The following is an 18,747-nucleotide window of genomic DNA, read 5'->3' as shown; positions in this document are numbered from 1 at the left end:
TGGGAGGAGGATTTACGAACCCGTGCGCCCCCTGCTGGACGGATATAGGTACGACATACGAGGAGCGCTCTAGGCCAGTCATTCCTTATTCTGGTTTGTTGGTGTTTGATTCGCCTCGTCTTCACCAAGGAATCGTTCAACGACCATAATTCATTTATTAGTAGGTAGGACGTGAATGTTGTGGTCCTATGCAGTTCTTTACTTTTGTATTTTACCAGCACGTTGATGCACAACAGCAATCTTTACTGAGAAAACCAAACGTTTTTGTTATAAAAAAAAAAGTGTCAGAGTCTGTGATTAATAGTATTAAAGTATGAGTTCAAAAAACACAAATAAATCTTTGTTCCTCGGAATCAGACTGCTTGGCTAATTCCAACAGTATTTGGGAAAAGAAAAGAATATTAAAAATGGCTCTATAAAAATAAGATGTAGCTTTATTTTCTCATTAACCACTGAAGATGACACACACACACACACACACACACACACACACACACACACACACACACACACACACACACACACACACACACACACACACACACACACAACCTCTAAGGCTGTTAGTTAAAAGTTCCATTACATTCTACTTCATATCAAGGACTACATGCTGTTTCGTCTTTGAATCTCATATAAAGTCCTGAACTACTATGTGCACCATGAACAACACCAATAGAGAATGTCCAGTGTATCATCTTTATCGTAGTATTTTTTTAAAAAACCAAACGATTATAAATGAATAATACACCCATTATCTAAAATATCAATGAATCTTGTGTTTTTAGTTATTTCAAAGACCATCACTGCTGGATTCTTACCCGTGTGTTTCTAATAATATGGGTGTTCCACACATGAAAATAAATGAGTCTGTGAGTGACTTGTTCTAAACGTATCAGTGTGTATTGAAGACTTCCTTGTTGTCTGTGGGGACACAGAACAGTCACAACGCTCCCTTAATAACTAAAGGCAAGCTCATAATTAACTTTCCACAGCCACCCTCACTGTGATTTTTAGGAGGAGTGTCACCATCTTGAAGCATCTTCACCACCGAATGTTAGTTACAATCTCTCTCTCTCTCCTGCTTTTGTCAGTCCTTGGTCCCCTGATGTTTTGGTGCTGAAGGGGAAACCAGTTTGTTCTGGTTTTGAGCTTTTCTAGTTTACAGGTCCATCATTTCCTCCACAACAGTCTTTCCACCGGTTTCGACATAACGCTCTTGAACTCCAAGAGTACTGAATTCCTGTTCAGGAAAACATTTTTAATTGTCACATGTGTATAAATTTAGCTTTTAACTCATTCAAGGGACGATTATTCAGCGTTTCAGTCATCTCCAGTAAATACTGAGGACTGGATTTTAAAGCGCATGAGTCATGGCGAATCACCATTAGGAAAGGATACGAGTTGAACTGGAAGTCTGCCCCCACAGCAGCTGACATCATGGCCTGCAGATTTCTCTCCTCCAGGTCTCCAAAGCAGTAGCCATTGGCCTTGTCCACTGCTCGTAAGACCTGAGTCATGCTCTCTTTGTCCTGGAGGCAGAAAAAAAGGAGTTTTATCAGATAGATTTTCCAGCAGGAATTCAATGACCAAACACAATGAAAAACTCTTTGACTCTCACTTTGACTATTTAAAGGCCTGTGCTTTTTCAATAATCAGCATACAAAATATCAAGTAATCGTATCAAAGATCAGTATTAGATTTTAATTGTTTCATATGTCATGCATGTGTGTCCAGTCAGATCTGCTCCATCAACAGTTAAGTATCTCCCTAAAATGATCCTGGCTGTAGTGTTTTCTTTATTTTCATCAATATTTCCTCCTTTGACAGAAACTACACACCAATAAAACTCATGAAATTATCTTTCTCCTCAAGGCCCAAACTCTTCATTCTTGCCTTAATCTAGAGTAAATAGCAACTAGTGGCTGCTTAAATTAAATGGCATAAAACACAAAAACCATTCGAGTCTGCATTCTAACAAGGATAGAATTATAAAGGCCAACCTGTCATTTGTATAAATTACTAGTTCCATGTGAGGAGAAGGCACAGTGATCCAGACGCCTGTCTCTGGATCCACAGGATCACATCAGTCTCCATGAAGAATAGAGTCTGCAGACAGACTGATTCCTTTCTAGAACTCCAGTCAATTTTCAGGAAATTGATTCACTGTCTAAATCTCAAAAGCTTAATTATTTATGTATTACCTGTTTGTTAAATGAAACATGTAGTGGTTGATTTATAGAAATTCTTGGTGGTGGGCCCATTAGGCATTGAAACTGAAGCAATAACAGTTTTTTTTTGTCTTTGATACTAGTTCTACTCTTGTTCTTCTTCTTCTACTTCTTTTCCTTTCGAGTTGTCCCAAGAGGTCCTTTAGGGGTCCCCACAGTTTGTCATCCTTTTCCATGTCTGCCTATCTTCAGCATCCTCCTCTCTAACGCCGACTTCATGTCATCCCTCACTACATCCAAACCCCTTCACAGAACCAGAAAAAATGAATTCCTAAGTGCCAGCAAACTCAGTATCTCTCACCAACCTCAAATGAAACCTAAAAGAAACACAGACTACAAGGAATTAAGTCAGAATTAATATTTGTACTAAATTCTAATGAATAAAAACGGAAAGCTTTTCAAAGTCTATGTGTTTCATAGAGTTATTCTGTGCTGCAAAACCAAAGGCATACTATACAGTAGCAGTGTTAACCTCAGTCCAGCCGTAAGGCAACAAAAGACACTGTCAAGTCATTTTAAGGGAAAAAATAACGCACAAATATTTTGAATTTTTCATGTCACAAAATGTCAAGAGTGAAAACCTGAGTTAATCCTGACTTATCTATTAACAACATTTTAATAACCAGTATGCATGATTCCTACACAGGGCCTTGTATATTTCTGACCCTTTCACTCTATGTTTTTCTACATCGACATATGATCACCACAAACACCCGACAGGACAACTACTGCGCTGCCTTCAGTCATACCTGGACGTTGAGCGGCACAAAGGAGACGAGGCTGTAATCCTGAATGACCTCTGCCAACTTCTCATTCAGCTGGTGGAATTTCTTAAAGAAGGGGTCCGCAGCCAAGTGATCAAGGAGATAGGTCAGATCCATGACTTCTGTGTAGAAGTCAAGGTTGAAGGCTGTACAAGGATACAGATGGGGAAAGTGTTGCCATTATGCGTTAAATGTCAAATTCGGGTTTTTTTGCACTTGAATTTGTAAAATAGTTGTCCTCATTGTAGTAGGGGGTGAATGTGGTAAATTACTTTGAGGGAAAACTAACAGCCGTCGACTCACCAAGCTTCCCATAGCGCTCAATCAAGTCCATCTTTGACAGGATGTTGACGTGAGGAAGCTCCACATGCAGCATGGTGGACAGGGAGGTGCACAGCACGGAGATGAACTTGGCTGGGTCAGCACAGTAATGTGAGTCCACAAGGTGCACTGCTGTCAGCTGAAAGAAGGGATGGTGTGTGGGGACATAACAATGTGCTGGTGATGACTCTTAGGAACTAGTATGTTTAAATCATTCTCACGCCTGGTTGTTAGAAATCTCACCCTGAAATTCCACTTGGCCAGATGGGAGAATATATTCTTGACTGAACTCTGATGGGTGTACAGCTCCACCTGTCCAGGACAGTCAAACAGGAAGTAGCAGTCACCCTGTTCTTTCAGCTTGCCTTCCAACCAGTCCAGATTGGCTTCAACATACTCCATACAGTAGAGGAGGCCCCCGTTTGGCCCCAGCTTCAAGCCGTCCATCACATCATCCAGAGCGACCAGCTCAGAGACATCCACCGCACAGGGATAGGGCAGCCGGTCGTTGGCAGGATCCATGTTCACCACCACCACTCTGCGTCCCAGCTGAGTGAGAAACTCCTGCATTCCTTGACAGTACGTGGTTTTTCCTGAGCCGGGGGGTCCGATGACCACCTGGCCGAAGCGGAGAGCATGGTTCCCGCCTGTCTGACTGGACATGGTGCGGTTCACTAACCGGATCGCATCGGTGTCAGCGAAAGACGAGGCTGAAGTTGTGAGTTTTTAATCAGTTAGCTTACTCAAGAATATCTCAGACTAGCGCCATTTACGTAAGTTTAGTCCATAAAAGTAACAAAATTGCAAAGTTGAATTAACAAACCCAAGATACAAGGTGACGAATTTGTTTTTCAAAATTAAAACAAAAAAGTAGCGATGGTTATTTGCCGCTTTCACCGTCACGTCCTGTTTCTTGAATACTTCCGGGTCAAACTGTAGTGTTTCAAAATAAAAGCATTTCTCATTCCACATCAGCGACAGTTAAACTCACTTCCACATCCCTGTAATGGTACTTCACAGTAATGTAGTACAGTATATAAAACATATAATGAGCTACACAACAACACCAGCAACGGTGAAAAGTATTAGAAAATGTTTTAATAACAGTCTGAAAAATGACAATTATACAAAATAATAATTCTCTGACGTCATCTTTGTGGTCCGATACTGCCCCCTGGTTGCCAGCCTCTGTACTTCATATTAGTGTTTGGTTGACGTCTCAGCAACGTGTCGCCTCCATCTATGTTTTTGGGTTTATCATACACTGTAGATATATGAAAATCTGTTCTGGGCTTTTTTGTAGAATGTAATATCATTTTTTCCCCATGGTACCTAAAAAAAAATACGATAACATCAGGACACACTTCTTAAAGCATGCAAGCAAATGCATTTTGTTGACTTTGTTTCTCTGTATTGATACGTACCCAAAGCCTCTTTTGCATCTGGGATTTTGACCCTCAGCATCAAGAGCTTCAGGAATCCCAATCTGACTGTGTCCCAAACCTTCTCCATCCTTCCAGCCTTGCTTTTCCATCACACGGCGACCAAAGCCCTAAAGATAACAAGAAAAACATTAGACATTCTTTAATATAGGTAAGAAAGAACAGAAGTCTACTTAAAATCCACTACTTTACCTTAGTGAACCTCTCAAAGCTGCCAATAGACTGACTGTCTGCAGACATTTTTTCGAGACCCTCCCGCAGCCTTTTCTCATAACGCATTCTGACATAGTCACGGGCATCCATGTCACCCCCATCTGTCAGGGAAAGAGCAGGATTAAAAAAAGGTAGTAAGAAAATTCACACTTTGACTCATTCCATTAATCAAGCCAATCAAACACATACAGCAAATTTGAGATACCTTTATCATAGTAGACACTCATGTCAACATCCCAGTCATCTGCCGTTTCTTCATCAAAGTCTAAAAATGGACACGGGGAGATATAAATATTGTCAAAATTTCAATAAGCACATACATTTTTTTTGAAAATGGTAGCAACCAACAACCAGTCTGAATCTTAATTTAGTTAACTGATTTTGTGTAATGTAATGAGGTCAAGCTGAGACAAATATCTAAATGTGGTGTTTTATAAATATTAGATGTAGCGGTGGTAATCTGAAGATGACTATAGCATTACAGAGTGGAATTCTGTTCTGCTGTTGGTATCAATTGGATAATTTAAGATGTGATTTTTTTTTTTTGTCAAGTATAAACATGTTGCTTTATCTGTTTTGGTAAGCATAACAACTTGTACTATTAGAGTATATGTTGCATACCCCCTTCTTCCTCATGCCAATACTGGGCATCAGTGTAGAACACCAGGCCTGAACCACCCTTCTCCCATTTTAATTCAATCTCTTCTTCAAACAGCCTCTCTTTGCTTCTTTCCTGGCTCGTTACATCCTCGTGCAAAGCCTCATGGCGTTCCCACTCCTCACAGGTGTCATCATCCTACAACCCACAACATTAGTAAGTGACGAAGTGGTGGTAAATTCAGACGTCTCATAATACAGTTGCTAACAACAGCAGTGTATTTATATTTGCCATAGTGATTGATATCTGAACTCACATCATCTGCATCTGACTGCTCATCCTCCTCTTCCTGGGGCTCAGTGGTGTCTGTTGCTTCTACTTGATCAGCCAGCTGCTTCTGTCCTGAGTGTCGGCCAGCAAAAGTGCCAGGTCCTGATATTTCATGTCCAGCAGCTGTTAAAACAGTCTCCTCTGTAGCTGCAAGTGTCTGAGTGTTCTGATACTGGAATGGTACATTGCCGTAACGTCGATTGGAGTTGGTCTTTGGGAAAGTAAGACCCAACTTCCGGATGAGGCGTGGAGGCAGTCGGCATGACTGAATGAGCTGTAGAAACACTTTTACCGGCGTGCCCACATTTCCATTCTGCATCAGAGCAGGCGGATTCAGCTCTGATAAACTTTTCAGGTCAGCTTCTGTGAAACATTCCGTTAAGGACACACGGTGCCGCTGCTCATGCTTTGTTTTATAAGGGAAGATCTGGTCATCTGAAAGGACATGCAATGACATTTTCAGAGAAAACCCTTCACATCACAAAACTACCAACAGGACACTAAATTTAGAGTGAAACAATTACATTCTGAGAGTCTTTCAAAGAGACAATTCCATCTGTAAGAAGTTCTAAATTAAAAATGTGTCTAATTTTGCTGACTAAAACTTTGATATTAAACTCATTCCTGAAATGTCACAGGCCAATACTACAAAGTGAGGATTAATACCAATGTAAGTTAAGTGGCTTATGCCTTTAATATGGCACTGAAATACAATCAAGGTTTTTAAAAAATGCTCAAACTGAGCAAAATTCCTCCATTTCAAACTGCTGTATATTTCTATGTAGGACAAGTTTTTATTATTTGTAAAAATATCCCAGGTTTGGTCAAAAAGCCTTGAACATGAAACCTGACTCTTATCTAACACCAAATTACTGGTCTTTCATTGAATGCCACCCCAATAAATAGGTCGAAGATTGTGAAGACCATGCCATCACCAAGAACCAACCCCTCAGCAAAATGACCAGGATTGTGTCACTGACAGTGGATGTAGAGCGGTCTGCCACAGTAATCTACAATAGCGCACATACTGTATGATACAGTTTAATGTCCCCAGATTCACAGTCAACACATCAGCTGCACCTCAGAAACAGGTCCTGATGGTCAATGCTCTAGAACAGAGACTACTGGCACCCAGGACCTTCTACTTGTGCTGTGTACCCATTGTCTGGAGTGGAATCACATCACCAGTCTGGACTGGTCAGTAACATAGTCTGACCATCGAGATTCTGTGGGTTTGGTTGAGTGGTCCAGTCTGACATCCCAGTGGGCAGGACGACCTCTGGAGGTCATGACTCCTGTCCAGAATGAGGGTTGCTGCTGATGGTCGACACAATAAGTTGCTTCACTTCAGAAATTCATAGTGGTTATTATATTTGAGCTGCTGTTTCACCCCCCCTCCCCCGCATTAGATCATGGAGGTGGGGCACATCCATCAGTATCATGGTTCCATAAGCGTCACTAACCTTTGTCGTCAGACACCTTCACTCTTCTGATGACACACCGTCGAGCCAGCCAGTTTCCCCGGGAGTCGATCCAGTGATTCCCTGCGTACATCCTGACGAACCTCTCGGCGTGTTTATGGTGAACTGAGACGATACAGCAGCACGACTGCTTCTTCACAGCAGCCTGTGTTGACGGCTGGTCGGTCTGCTCTTCGCCGCTACCCTCCGCTGTGTTTTCGGGCACCTCGGGTTCTCTGAGGACTTCCGGTCGGTGTCGGTAGTGGAAGCAGCGAAAACCTCCACTTTCAACGAACTGACTGAAATAATTTCTCAGGTCTGCTGAACGAAACACTACAGGAATGTTGCTGAGAGCAAAGTACATATTAGGACCGTCTTCACACTCCGCCATTGCTATTTTCCTCCTGGAAGGGTCCGCGTCACTGGGAGGACTTTCGGAAGTGACGTCAGACATACTTCCGGGTCCTCTTCCTTTCTTTCCGGATATTTTGTGTTCGGATTCCACCCCTAAAGCGAGGGAAGACCCAGAGAAATAGGGAGAATACGTATTCAGATAAGGTCGCCTCTGTATAAAAATTTCCATTTCAATTTCAATTTCAATTCTTTATATCGTTCTCTGAAACTTTGTTTTTTGACTAGAGGGGAATAAATTTTAATTTTCATGACGGAACCTCGTTAAGGAATCAATAAGGTTCTACTCTACTCTACTCTACTCTACTCTACTCTACTCTACTCAAAATGAATAAAAGTTTTTAAAAATAAAATGAAGAAGGAAATAGAACAAACAAGAAATGAAAGGATTAAAAAGAACTTCAAAGGATTAAAGAACTTCAAAGGATTAAAGAACTTCAGAGGGTTAAAGAACTTCAAAGGATTAAAGAACTTCAGAGGATTAAAGAACTTGCCTGCACGTCCTTCTGTCTGGGGCTCAGTGGTGTTGCTTCTAATCAGACAGCTGCCTGTTTCCTGGGTGTTGGTCTACAGAAGTGCCAGGTCCAGATATTTCATGTCGTGCAGCTGTTAGAACAGTCTACTGTATGTGTCTAAGTGTTCTGATACCGGAAAGGTATCAGAACACAGCCACAAAAAAATGTCACATCCTGGATTTAACTAAGTAAACAGGTACAGGCCTATTTGATAGGCCTGTACCTGTGTACCAATACTCTGTGTTTTCCAGAGTATTGTGGAAAGTATGATTTGACTTTAGAACACGTGTGTCAAACTCGAGGCCCGGGGGCCAAATGTGGCCCACTACATCAGTTTATGTGGCCCGCCAGAGCATAAAAGGTCTGTTAAACCAACCACAGCCTGAAATATTCGGATGACAGGAAAGTTGTGGGCCTCATTCAAGATAACAACGAGCTGGCCTACAGGGACGAGGTGCAACATCTGGGGGAATGGTGTAGGAAGAACAACCTGCTCCTGAACATCAACAAGACAAAAGTGATCATCATTGACTTCAGGAAATCCCGACCAAGCCACACACCTCTACTTATCAATGACACAGCAGTGGAGGTCATCAGCAGCACCAAGTTTCTGGGGGTACACATCACAGACAACCTCAGCTGGTCACTGCATACCACCTCCCTGGTAAAGAAAGCACAGCAGCGTCTGCACTTCCTGCGACAGATGAGAAGAGCCTCCTTTCCCCCTCCCATCCTCTCCACCTTTTACAGAGGGACCATCGAGAGCTTACTGACCAGCTGTATCTGCGTGTGTTCCGGGAGCTGCAAGGCCTTAGACTGGAAGTCTCTGCGGAGAGTGGTGAGGACAACGGAGAAGATCATTGGGACCTCACTTCCCCCCATACAGGACATTGCACATAGACGCTGCCTAGCCAGAGCACACCATATTCAGTCCGACCGTGCCCACCCTCACCATGGACTCTTCTCCCTGTTGGCGTCAGGCAGATGGTTCCGCAGCATCTGCTGCAAAACAACTATATTAAAAAACAGTTTAGTTCCCCTGGCCATTAGATTGCTAAATGCCAGATAAATCACCCCGGTCCGTTCATGATCACAAACTGCACTTCTGCACCTTTTACAACATTCCCATGTGCAATATTCTTCTCTAATGTTGGCTGCTAAGTACCGATACAGTACATAATTGTATAATATAATCTATTTTTCGTATTATTATTGTATATATATATTATATGTATCATATTATAAATTACATAATATGATCTATCTATAATATATAATCTATACATAATTTTCAACATTTCAAGTTTACATGCCAGGCCTTTGGCTCCATGCAATATTATGTATTTATTTATTTAAGTTTATTTATAAGACTCATACTGTTAATAACACTTAAAACTGTCTATGTCTATCCTCACACTGTTTATATGTTTCCTAACACTATAGAAATAGCGATGCGAACAAATGCTGTGTACTCCGGTTGCCAAGCAATGACAATTCATTGCCAGATTCACTGTTCTGCGTCTCTGTGCAATGACAATAAAAGGAAGTCTAAGTCTTAAAGTGTCTAACAATAAATAGGTCAAAAGTGCGCTCTGACCAGAAACTACATTTCCCACAATGCAGTAATTAAGCCAATTTTAACTCTGTCAAAAATGTTTTGAAAAAAGTTAAGGCCTAACTTATGTTTGATGTTATTTTTCTTCATTCACTTGGATAGTTTATTCCTCTCATTGATAGAATTCTGTGGGTTTAATAACCTGACAAATTAAAAGAATTTATGTTATAACAGAGCAACAAACAAATATTTTTTTTCCGTGCAACTGTAATGTTTGTAACTTGAATAAGCAATAAATTCAGAGTTATTTAACATTAAATATTGGTCATGTTTAATCTACATTATATTGCTTTACATTTATTAGCTAGATCTGGCCCTTGGAGGACAGCCATTATGCTGATGTGGCCCTCGGTGAAAATGAGCTTGACACCCCTGCTTTAGAGAAATGCATTGTTCAGTCTCTGAATTCAAAGTCCAGTTTCCATGGAATTAAAAAAATATACTGTATATACCACAAGATACCATCCCCAACACCTAATATAATAGTGTAGCTGATTCCTGGAGAGTTCCTGCTTTTGGTCACAATGTGGCAGTGTTGGCTCTACCATTGTTTCCACAAGCAGCGGGTGAATACGCTCATTGTCGATGTTTACAACTGTTCATTCTATCCCATGTGTGACACAAATCCACTGTTCAAAAAATAAGCAACTGAAAGTGTGATGAAATTATTTAATTATGCTATACTACAATAATGTGATGCCATAGTGTCGCAGTGGGTAGCACTGCTGTCCCACAGCAAGAGTTCTAGATCTAGAGTTGGAATCTACTTTTGGGGTTTGCCTACTGTATTCTCTCCATGTCTGAATGGATTCCCTTTGGCTGCTCCGGAAGTTCCCCCAATGGATTGATTTTCCTGTGGATGTGGATGTCAGTGCAGCTGGGATAAGCTTCAGCCCCTCGACCCCACACAGAAAAATAAAACAGTTACAGAAACTGTGTGGATAAACACTGTGATGACAGGATGGCCCTGCTTCTTTAGTGCAGTAAAAGAGCATTCAAATATTTTAAGGAGAATTAAGGTTCTAAATTAATAGGTTGTTATCTAAATTTTTTTTTAAGTATTAGTACTTAATTTATAGGCTAATTCAACTTGGCCATGAGAAACAATGTATTGAATGGTATCAAGTTTGAAACATAATGTTGATTATTAGTCTTTGGACAAATTTACTGAACTTCTTTCGTTTTCTATTTATATCTTCATCTTCTCACAATGCACTACTAAACATTTCAATATAAGATCAATTCAGATGCAAAACAGCAATTTGGAAATTTTTTGAAGAGTCATTGAAAAATGCTTTTACACAATATTTTATTGTGGAAAATCAACTTTCCTGACAATATACGCAACAATAGTTAGAAGAAAAGCGAAAGAGGCGCAACACCAGACCACAGGCTGTGGTCCTCCAGCTTCACAAAATCCAATCCCGTATTTGCATGAAGCTCTTTCAATTTGTCAGTCAGTGTGAAATGAATACCAAAACCACAGGTAAGAAAAACTAAATATACATTCCCGTAATTATCTTATCTCTATGCTAACTTTTTAAAGTGTGTGTGTGTGTGTGTGTGTGTGTGTGTGTGTGTGTGTGTGTGTGTGTGTGTGTGTGTGTGTTTTTCTGAAATGTAAGATAATGATGTGTGTGCACCTCCTGCCATATACATTAATTCATTTATATATGTAACCATACATCAATGCAGGCATGGCTCTTAGGTAACAGTTTACTTATGTTTTATATCATCACAAGAGCTGGGATTTCCTACTACAACTCAATACAACAGGCACTTAAGTCAGTAATCCACCAACTATTGATAACAGCTAAATAAGTGTTAAATAAAACTCTTACGGATTGAAGAAGCACAATATTTTTCACATTGCTGCACTTATTGCAACTTGTTTCAGAGAGTCAACCAATAAATCCGTTAAGAGGTCATTAACCTAGAGTCTGACTGCATCTGGCCTTCACTTCAGCGTTTATCATTGTGTTTTGATAGTAATAGGCAGTAAAACCAGAGGCATCCAGACGCCAAGACGACACTTTATACACATTATTCCAAACTTCATGAGTATTGTGCATTGTTATAACTGGATTGTGGGTATCCAGGGTAATTGTCAAGAGTTGTATGTTAAGAAGTTACAGGTGGTTGTGGTACTTTAAATTTAAAACATACCGAAAATAGCATATCCTGTCTCAAAAGGGAATTTAGGGATAAAAGGGATTTTAGTTTTGAGTGATATAAATGGAATTTATTGAATTACTCAGTGTGTCTTAACAGAATCCACAGGAAAACTTTGTCACAAAAAGATTTGATGCCAAAACTTGGTTAACATGAGAGCACGATTTTAACACTAAAATAGATCTTTTAAAAATTTACATCCATCTATCACAGTGTCATGAGGGGCATTCAGCTGACATTGACATCAGTGCAAACTCTGTATTGGTCACCGGTCAAGGATAGGGCCAGCAAATACAGACGAACAGCCATTCACAATTCAATGCAAATTACATTTTGTCAATCACCTAACTTTGGACTGTGGTCAGAGGGGACCCACATGAACATAAGAGAACATACAAATACACCTTTTACTCTGATGTGACTGGGTAAATAGCATCTGACATACATATCTGATCACTGGAAATTCTGGAAATACTTGAAATTCTGAAATATTCTGGTGCACAAACAATCAAATGCAGGAAAGTTAGTTTCCATTTGAGATATGTCAGTTTGAATTCTGCATCGCAGAAGTTTTAAAAAAGAGAACAAATGATAAAAAGATTCATAATGATTACTTATGATGGGGTAAATTATTTTTTATGCAATATTTGAATTCTGTAGTGGAAAACAATGTATAAAATTTAATTTGAGAGTGGATAAAAGTTATTTGTCATTTTTACAGTGAGACCAAAATAATATGAATCAAATTCCACAGATTTGAATTAAAGGCTACTTGGGAAAAGCGATTTAGAAGGATTTTGTGACCCCCAGTATAAGAATAACTACTACCTATGGGTTGATGAACTCAGGCAAATGAACTCAGGCTGTGTTGTACTAGCAGTGGGTCAAGGACAAGTGCCATGTACCAACATGGTGTTCTTTCTATTCTGAGAGTTCAACAACCTCCCAACACTTAAACCAGAGGAAACATGAAAGTCAATATTTCAGGAGAACCTTACAAGAAAATCAAACTGCGTGTCAGTGGAATATGTCTCCAAAATTCACTTAAAAATTATCAGTTGATTATCATTTTTAAAGTTTATCATTATTAACTTTTTTAAGCTAACTTGCTATTGTTGTTTTATGTTACTAATTCTTCCTAACAGCTGAAAATAAAAGTCACGGGTGCTTCCCGGGTGACATCCATTATGTCATGCCTCATCGGACCTGGACATTTTCACTTGATGGATCCCAGAATACGGCAGTTGTTCTACTCACAGAATGAAGGACATTCATTTTTATAGGCTATGTTGGAGATAAGGGTCTGTCCTCTGTATCTGTCTCTGCCTGCTCCTAACCTCAATAAACACAGACCTTATCACACGCATTTACAACTATCAGCATGCTACATGAAACCTGAAGGCTGCTGAGGTCATTATAGGTCAAATTCTCAATTATAACATAATGTGCTGAATCAGTGAAGAAGTAAGTTATTTTTAATTACTCACTATTCCTTTTTAAACAACATATTGCTATTTAAACTTTGTGTTTTTTCATTTTCCTCAAGCTCTGATTATCATTTTTTGTGTGTGTTCTCTTGGTATTGGGGTCTGTGTTCTGTGAAAATTTTTAAAATAAATACTAAAATAAAATAGTACTTTTTAAAATAATAATAATTATTTAGATGATTTAATATTTTTTTTAATTTTTTTGCTGTGATAAAAAAAATATTTAAACAAACCCCACAAAACACAAACCCCAAAGAAAACATACAAAAACAAAAAAAGAAAATCAGATATGTTGTGATTTTGCAGTCCCACCTCCACCTTGACTCCTCTGTCACACCTACAGCACACCTCACCACTGTCTTACAGTCCTCATACATGTCCTGCACCGCTCTAACATACTTCTCTGCCACTCCAGACTTCCTCTTACAATACCACAATTCCTCTCATAAGCTTTCTCCAGATCTACAAAAACACAATGCAGCTCCGTCTGGCCTTCTCTGTACTTCTCTATTAACATCCTCACAGCAAATACTGCATCTGTAGTACTCTTTTTTTGGCATGAAACCATACTGCTCCTCACAAATGCTCACTTCTGCCCTTAGTCTAGCTTCAACAACTCTTTCCCATAATTTTATTGTATGCCGTTAGAATAATCCCCTGTAAAATGTGTCATGTCTCTGAGAGATTGAGAAGAAACCGATGAGGTAAACCAAACATTCGGTGACTGGTGCTGCCAGTAGTGTCTGGCTCGTAATCTTTTTATTGCAGTCATTCACTCCATGAACTGACCTTGACTCCACTGAGCTCAGGTTTACAAATTCTTCTAACGTCCGTCCTGTGATGTGGTCAAACAGCTGGTGTCCAGCCAAAAGTAAAGAGCTTCTTAATGTATGTATTGTGTTACCTGTCAGTTTGCAATGTGTATGACACTTCAGTTTGTTCACGGTGCTGGAGTAGCTCCAGAGGATGGCTCATTAGAAATGGACTGTTTGTTTAGTCATGACAATATTAAAGCAATTTGCTTATCAGTGGCAAACCTCTGTACCAGGCACCAGGAAGATAACAAATACCAGTAATTTTTTTCCAAATAACAAGTGGATCATAATACTATCTGTTTCTGTTACCCTAAAACAGGAAGTCCATGAATTCTGTCTGTCTGCTTGTCTCTCTCTCTCAGTGCATCTGCCTAACGGTCCATCTGTCTGCCTGTCTATCTGTCAGTTTTCATGTTTGTTCTTCATCTTTATGGAATATATTAGAAATAGATAAAAATTCTACAAAAATTCGAGACACACACACACACACAGACACACACACACACGCGCGCGCGTGCGCACACACACAGAGTTGTATTCAAACCAATAGCAGTCCATCACTCGGTTAATCACTGTTTTTTGTCAGAATTTCAACTTTTATACTGCCAGTAAGTTTCTACAAGGTTTAGTAAAGGTATAGAAATCCAACAGACCCAACAGGAATGACGTGCATGATGGTGAAACTGTGAAACTGAGTCAACACCAGCCACCCCCTGCACACCACTCCCAGTAGAGAAGCACCTTCAGCGGCAGACTGCTGTCACACAGCGCCTCCACAGAGAGGCTGAGGTCCTCCTTCGTGCCCCGTGCCATCAGGGCACGAATGACTCTCTCAGGAGGAGCGAGGGGGACGGGGGGGTGGTGGTGAGGTCAGCATGTGGTTGAATGGATTTTATTTAATTTTATACTATTTAATTCTATACTGTTTATATTTTAGTTATAGTTTAGTATATGTCCTGTTAATGCTACATGTGTCTGTTAGTGTAGTGTATGTCTTGTGGTATGTCCTGTGATGTCAGTGTTTCTTTGTTTTTGTCCTGGTTTTTACCCAGTATTCAGTCATTATGTAATGCCTGAGCAGTGGATATGTGCAATTTCCTCTGGGATTAATAAAGTGTCTGTCTGTCTGTCTGTCTGTCTCTCTGTCTGTCTATCTATCTATCTATCTATCTATCTATCTATCTATCTATCTATCTATCTATCTATCTATCTATCTATCTATCTATCTATCTATCTATCTATCTATCTATCTATCTATCTATCTATCTATCTATCTATCTATTAACTGAAAAGGATGTTTTAAAAAATAGTAGTGCTCAGTTCAATTAGTGAGGTCATTGATTATGTGGAAAAAATAGGTGTTAAGCAGGTGGAACTTATGCTGACTGTGTATTTGTTCTTGAAAAAAGTAAAATGATTCATTCAAGGCATTGTTCAGAAGAAGAGTGTTCTTTGATTAAGAAGCTTTTCTGGCAGCCAAAACCAGAAAGGCAAGGAAGAAGAAGAATAATGGCTGTTTGAATGGATCGAAGAATAACCAGAATGGCAAGGGCTCAGTCAAAAATCAGCTCCAGGAGGATCAATGAAGATGAGAGGTTCTCACAAAGTCCCATTGTTAAAAAAAAAGATATGCATTGAAGCAGTTGCAGTTTGCCAAAGAACACATTGACCAGCCTAGAAAGAAATGGAGCAATATTGTACAGACTGGTGAAAGTCAGATTGTTCTTTTTCGGTCTAACGGCTACATATAGTTTGTCCAATAACTCTGGTTTTTACACCTCTGCCCCTGCTAGAATATTTTTTTTCCTTAGGAGGTGTAGAGGCTAAGCCAGGCTTGAAGACACTTAGTGTGAATGACGTGTTGATGCGTGTCCAGGTCATCAAAGCTAAACCGATTTCCATTAAGTTTCTCAGTTAACTCGACCATTGGTTAACATCAAATAACGACGTTCATCATTCAGTGGTCAAAAACTCTTAATGTTAGATAGATAGACAGACAGACAGACAGACAGACAGACAGACAGACAGACAGACAGACAGACAGACAGACAGACAGACAGACAGACAGACAGACAGACAGACAGACAGACAGACAGACAGACAGACAGACGAATAGAGACGGATCGATGGATGGATGGATGGACGGAGAGAGATATTAAGTAATTTTAAAAATGATTTGACCTGGGGTCAGTGGCCGCTGCCTTGGCCTCTTTCCATCTGTGCAGGTGTGAGTTGGCAGTGTGCTGGGACAGTGTGGGGCTGATTAGCTCCGCAGTCCTTGGTAACTTGGTACTGCCTGGGTTAATGACACTGGCTCCAAGATAAGGCCCAACCCTCTTGATATCCTGCTTTACTCCACCAGCTCCTTTTCATTGAGAAAACCTTATCGGTTTCCCAGGGTTATTCCACCAGTCACCTGGCAGAGCACATAGTTGTTTTTCACAAAGTGTATTGACAAGTCAAGGTCCACTTAACAGGGTAGGCTGGCCATATAAATGCAGGCCCACAGGAGAAAGCTACAGTACTACTCCAATGCTCTTGAAGGAGGTGTCCTACGCGTTAATGACACAGCTCCATACGGCCTAAAACATGGATATTAGGTGTTCTTGCTTGGCCGACAGCGATAGGCTTCCAAATCCTATCCTCTTCAACATCCTGAGCCAAATGGATAACAACAAAATAAGTCAAAACAGTCTCGGTTATTCTTCAATACGTCACAGATGCAACTGCGAGCAGCGGCGGACAGTGTGTTTGAAAAGGTCATCTGAGATTTGCAAAGAAGCTTCTGCTGTTCTGGTTAAAACCATCCAGTTCATGAAGAACTTACCTGCTTTTAACCAGATGCCACCAAATGACCAGTTTTCACTTCTCAAGAGTTGCTGGGCACCTCTCTTCATTCTAGGTCTGGCCCAGGAACATGTAGAGTTTGAAGTGATGGACACCCCTGCTGACAGCATGTTGAAAAAGATTCTTCTGAATTGTCAGGAGAGCTCTGTGAAAGAGAGGGAGCAACCCACCATGGCCGGAGTCAGCAAACTCACATCCTGCCTAAAGAAGTTTTGGAGTTTGGATTTGAGTCCAAAGGAGTACGCATACCTCAAAGGGACCACAATATTTAATCCAGGTATGTCTTCATCTCATATCCTGTAGTCTCGGGTAACCTTTCAAAATGATGCTCAGAACCCCTAAAAAAAAAAAAAAAACAACTTTAAAATTGCAATTCAAATATTCTATATGTAAAACTAATTTATTGTCTTAACATTTAACAGATGTCCCAAATTTAAAGGCAGCTCTGTTTGTTGAAAGCTTGCAACAGGAAGCTCAGCACGCCCTGAGCGAGGTGGTCCAGCTCCTTCACCCAGGAGACCAGGAGCGCTTTGCTCGAATCCTCCTCACAGCCTCCGTTCTGCAGAGCATCACACCCAGCCTCATCTCTGAACTGTTCTTCCGACCCGTGATAGGCCAGGCTGATTTTCTGGAGCTGCTGGTTGACATGCTCTTTTGCAGATAGGATGGGTGGACTTTGTGTAGAATAAATGGACAACATGTAGACTTCATGCAGAAACATTTTTGTGGACCAGCCCTTGAAATGCTTGCTCATGAGAGGAAGGCGTGTCTTACAATGGACTGTTAAAACAAAGCATTACAGTGACTAAAACAAACTGTGAGTTGATGCACTGTGTTTATTATTATGTATTGAAGTAAAAGCTGAGGTCACTTTAGCCCACTTTGAGAAGGGTATGTCTGCTGATGGAAAGAGATGACATTCCACATGAAGATAGACTGTACCCACTGTTAACATACTGTACAATAAGTGGAAGTCTGTGTTGTAAAAATGTGTTCTTTACATGACCAGAACATTTGAAATAAATATATTTTTATACACGAAAGTAAAAATGGAATTCTGCTTCAATATATGACGAAACAAAACCCACAGCAAGTCAGACCGAACAGCATTTATTTAATGAACTGGGTGTGACACCTGTTGATGCTTTATTTCCAACATCTTCATCCCTCTAACTTATTTGGTTGATCTTCACTTACCTGTAGTAAACCAAAGTGTTGCTGAAGCACATTATGTTAAAATTCCTGTCAAAATGAAATGAAGTTTGAAAGGCTCATGTGAATACTTGCCGCTATGAATGATATCCTGCAAGAGGCTCATCCCTGGAAACCATACAATATGGGGATTTTTGTAAGCGACCTGCCTGTTAGTCATTTCATAGTGAAATTGTGTTTGAACCAAAGCTAGAAGGAGACAGACAAGAGGAAGACTTTGTCTTCCTCTTGTGGAGAACAGTGGAAGTCGTATGTTACACCCTTTAGCAAGCACAAAAACGCTGGATGTATCCAAACAGATACAACTTAAAACGCTC

At 40.2% G+C, this 18,747-nt stretch overlaps 3 protein-coding genes across 7 annotated transcripts; 1 reads left to right on the top strand and 2 right to left on the bottom strand.

Annotated features, from left to right (window-relative positions):
- Window positions 1–487: 487 nt before the first annotated feature.
- Window positions 488–4,202, bottom strand: gpn2 (GPN-loop GTPase 2). The gene is made up of 5 exons (XM_068323135.1): window positions 3,557–4,202; window positions 3,296–3,452; window positions 2,978–3,138; window positions 1,399–1,529; window positions 488–1,232 (listed from the first exon to the last, which is right to left on the bottom strand). Exons 1-5 carry the CDS (start codon window positions 3,974–3,976, stop codon window positions 1,160–1,162), a joined length of 942 nt encoding a protein of 313 aa, XP_068179236.1. The 5' UTR covers window positions 3,977–4,202; the 3' UTR covers window positions 488–1,159.
- A 193-nt stretch (window positions 4,203–4,395) lies between these two features.
- Window positions 4,396–17,742, bottom strand: gpatch3 (G patch domain containing 3). Of its 5 annotated transcripts, none has more exons than XM_068323433.1 (14): window positions 17,632–17,742; window positions 17,468–17,556; window positions 17,199–17,363; window positions 16,553–16,787; window positions 9,057–9,108; window positions 8,843–8,943; window positions 8,262–8,373; window positions 7,360–7,863; window positions 5,883–6,331; window positions 5,590–5,764; window positions 5,174–5,233; window positions 4,948–5,069; window positions 4,738–4,865; window positions 4,396–4,645 (listed from the first exon to the last, which is right to left on the bottom strand). In XM_068323433.1, the coding sequence occupies exons 8-14, from the start codon at window positions 7,808–7,810 to the stop codon at window positions 4,462–4,464; spliced, it is 1,569 nt and encodes a 522-aa protein (XP_068179534.1). In that variant the 5' UTR covers window positions 7,811–7,863; window positions 8,262–8,373; window positions 8,843–8,943; window positions 9,057–9,108; window positions 16,553–16,787; window positions 17,199–17,363; window positions 17,468–17,556; window positions 17,632–17,742; the 3' UTR covers window positions 4,396–4,461. The 5 variants fall into 5 exon arrangements, with proteins under 5 accessions (XP_068179534.1, XP_068179535.1, XP_068179533.1 ...); XM_068323434.1 differs by having other exon boundaries at window positions 8,262–8,334; XM_068323432.1 differs by having other exon boundaries at window positions 8,843–9,108.
- nr0b2a (nuclear receptor subfamily 0, group B, member 2a) lies at window positions 16,794–18,271 on the top strand. Its single transcript, XM_068323435.1, has 2 exons — window positions 16,794–17,495; window positions 17,641–18,271. Exons 1-2 carry the CDS (start codon window positions 16,961–16,963, stop codon window positions 17,880–17,882), a joined length of 777 nt encoding a protein of 258 aa, XP_068179536.1. The 5' UTR covers window positions 16,794–16,960; the 3' UTR covers window positions 17,883–18,271.
- The last annotated feature ends 476 nt before the right edge of the window (window positions 18,272–18,747 follow it).

Source organism: Antennarius striatus, chromosome 9, assembly GCF_040054535.1.
Source record: "Antennarius striatus isolate MH-2024 chromosome 9, ASM4005453v1, whole genome shotgun sequence".
Lineage (NCBI taxonomy): Eukaryota > Metazoa > Chordata > Actinopteri > Lophiiformes > Antennariidae > Antennarius > Antennarius striatus.
This window is presented reverse-complemented; position numbering and strand designations above follow the sequence as displayed.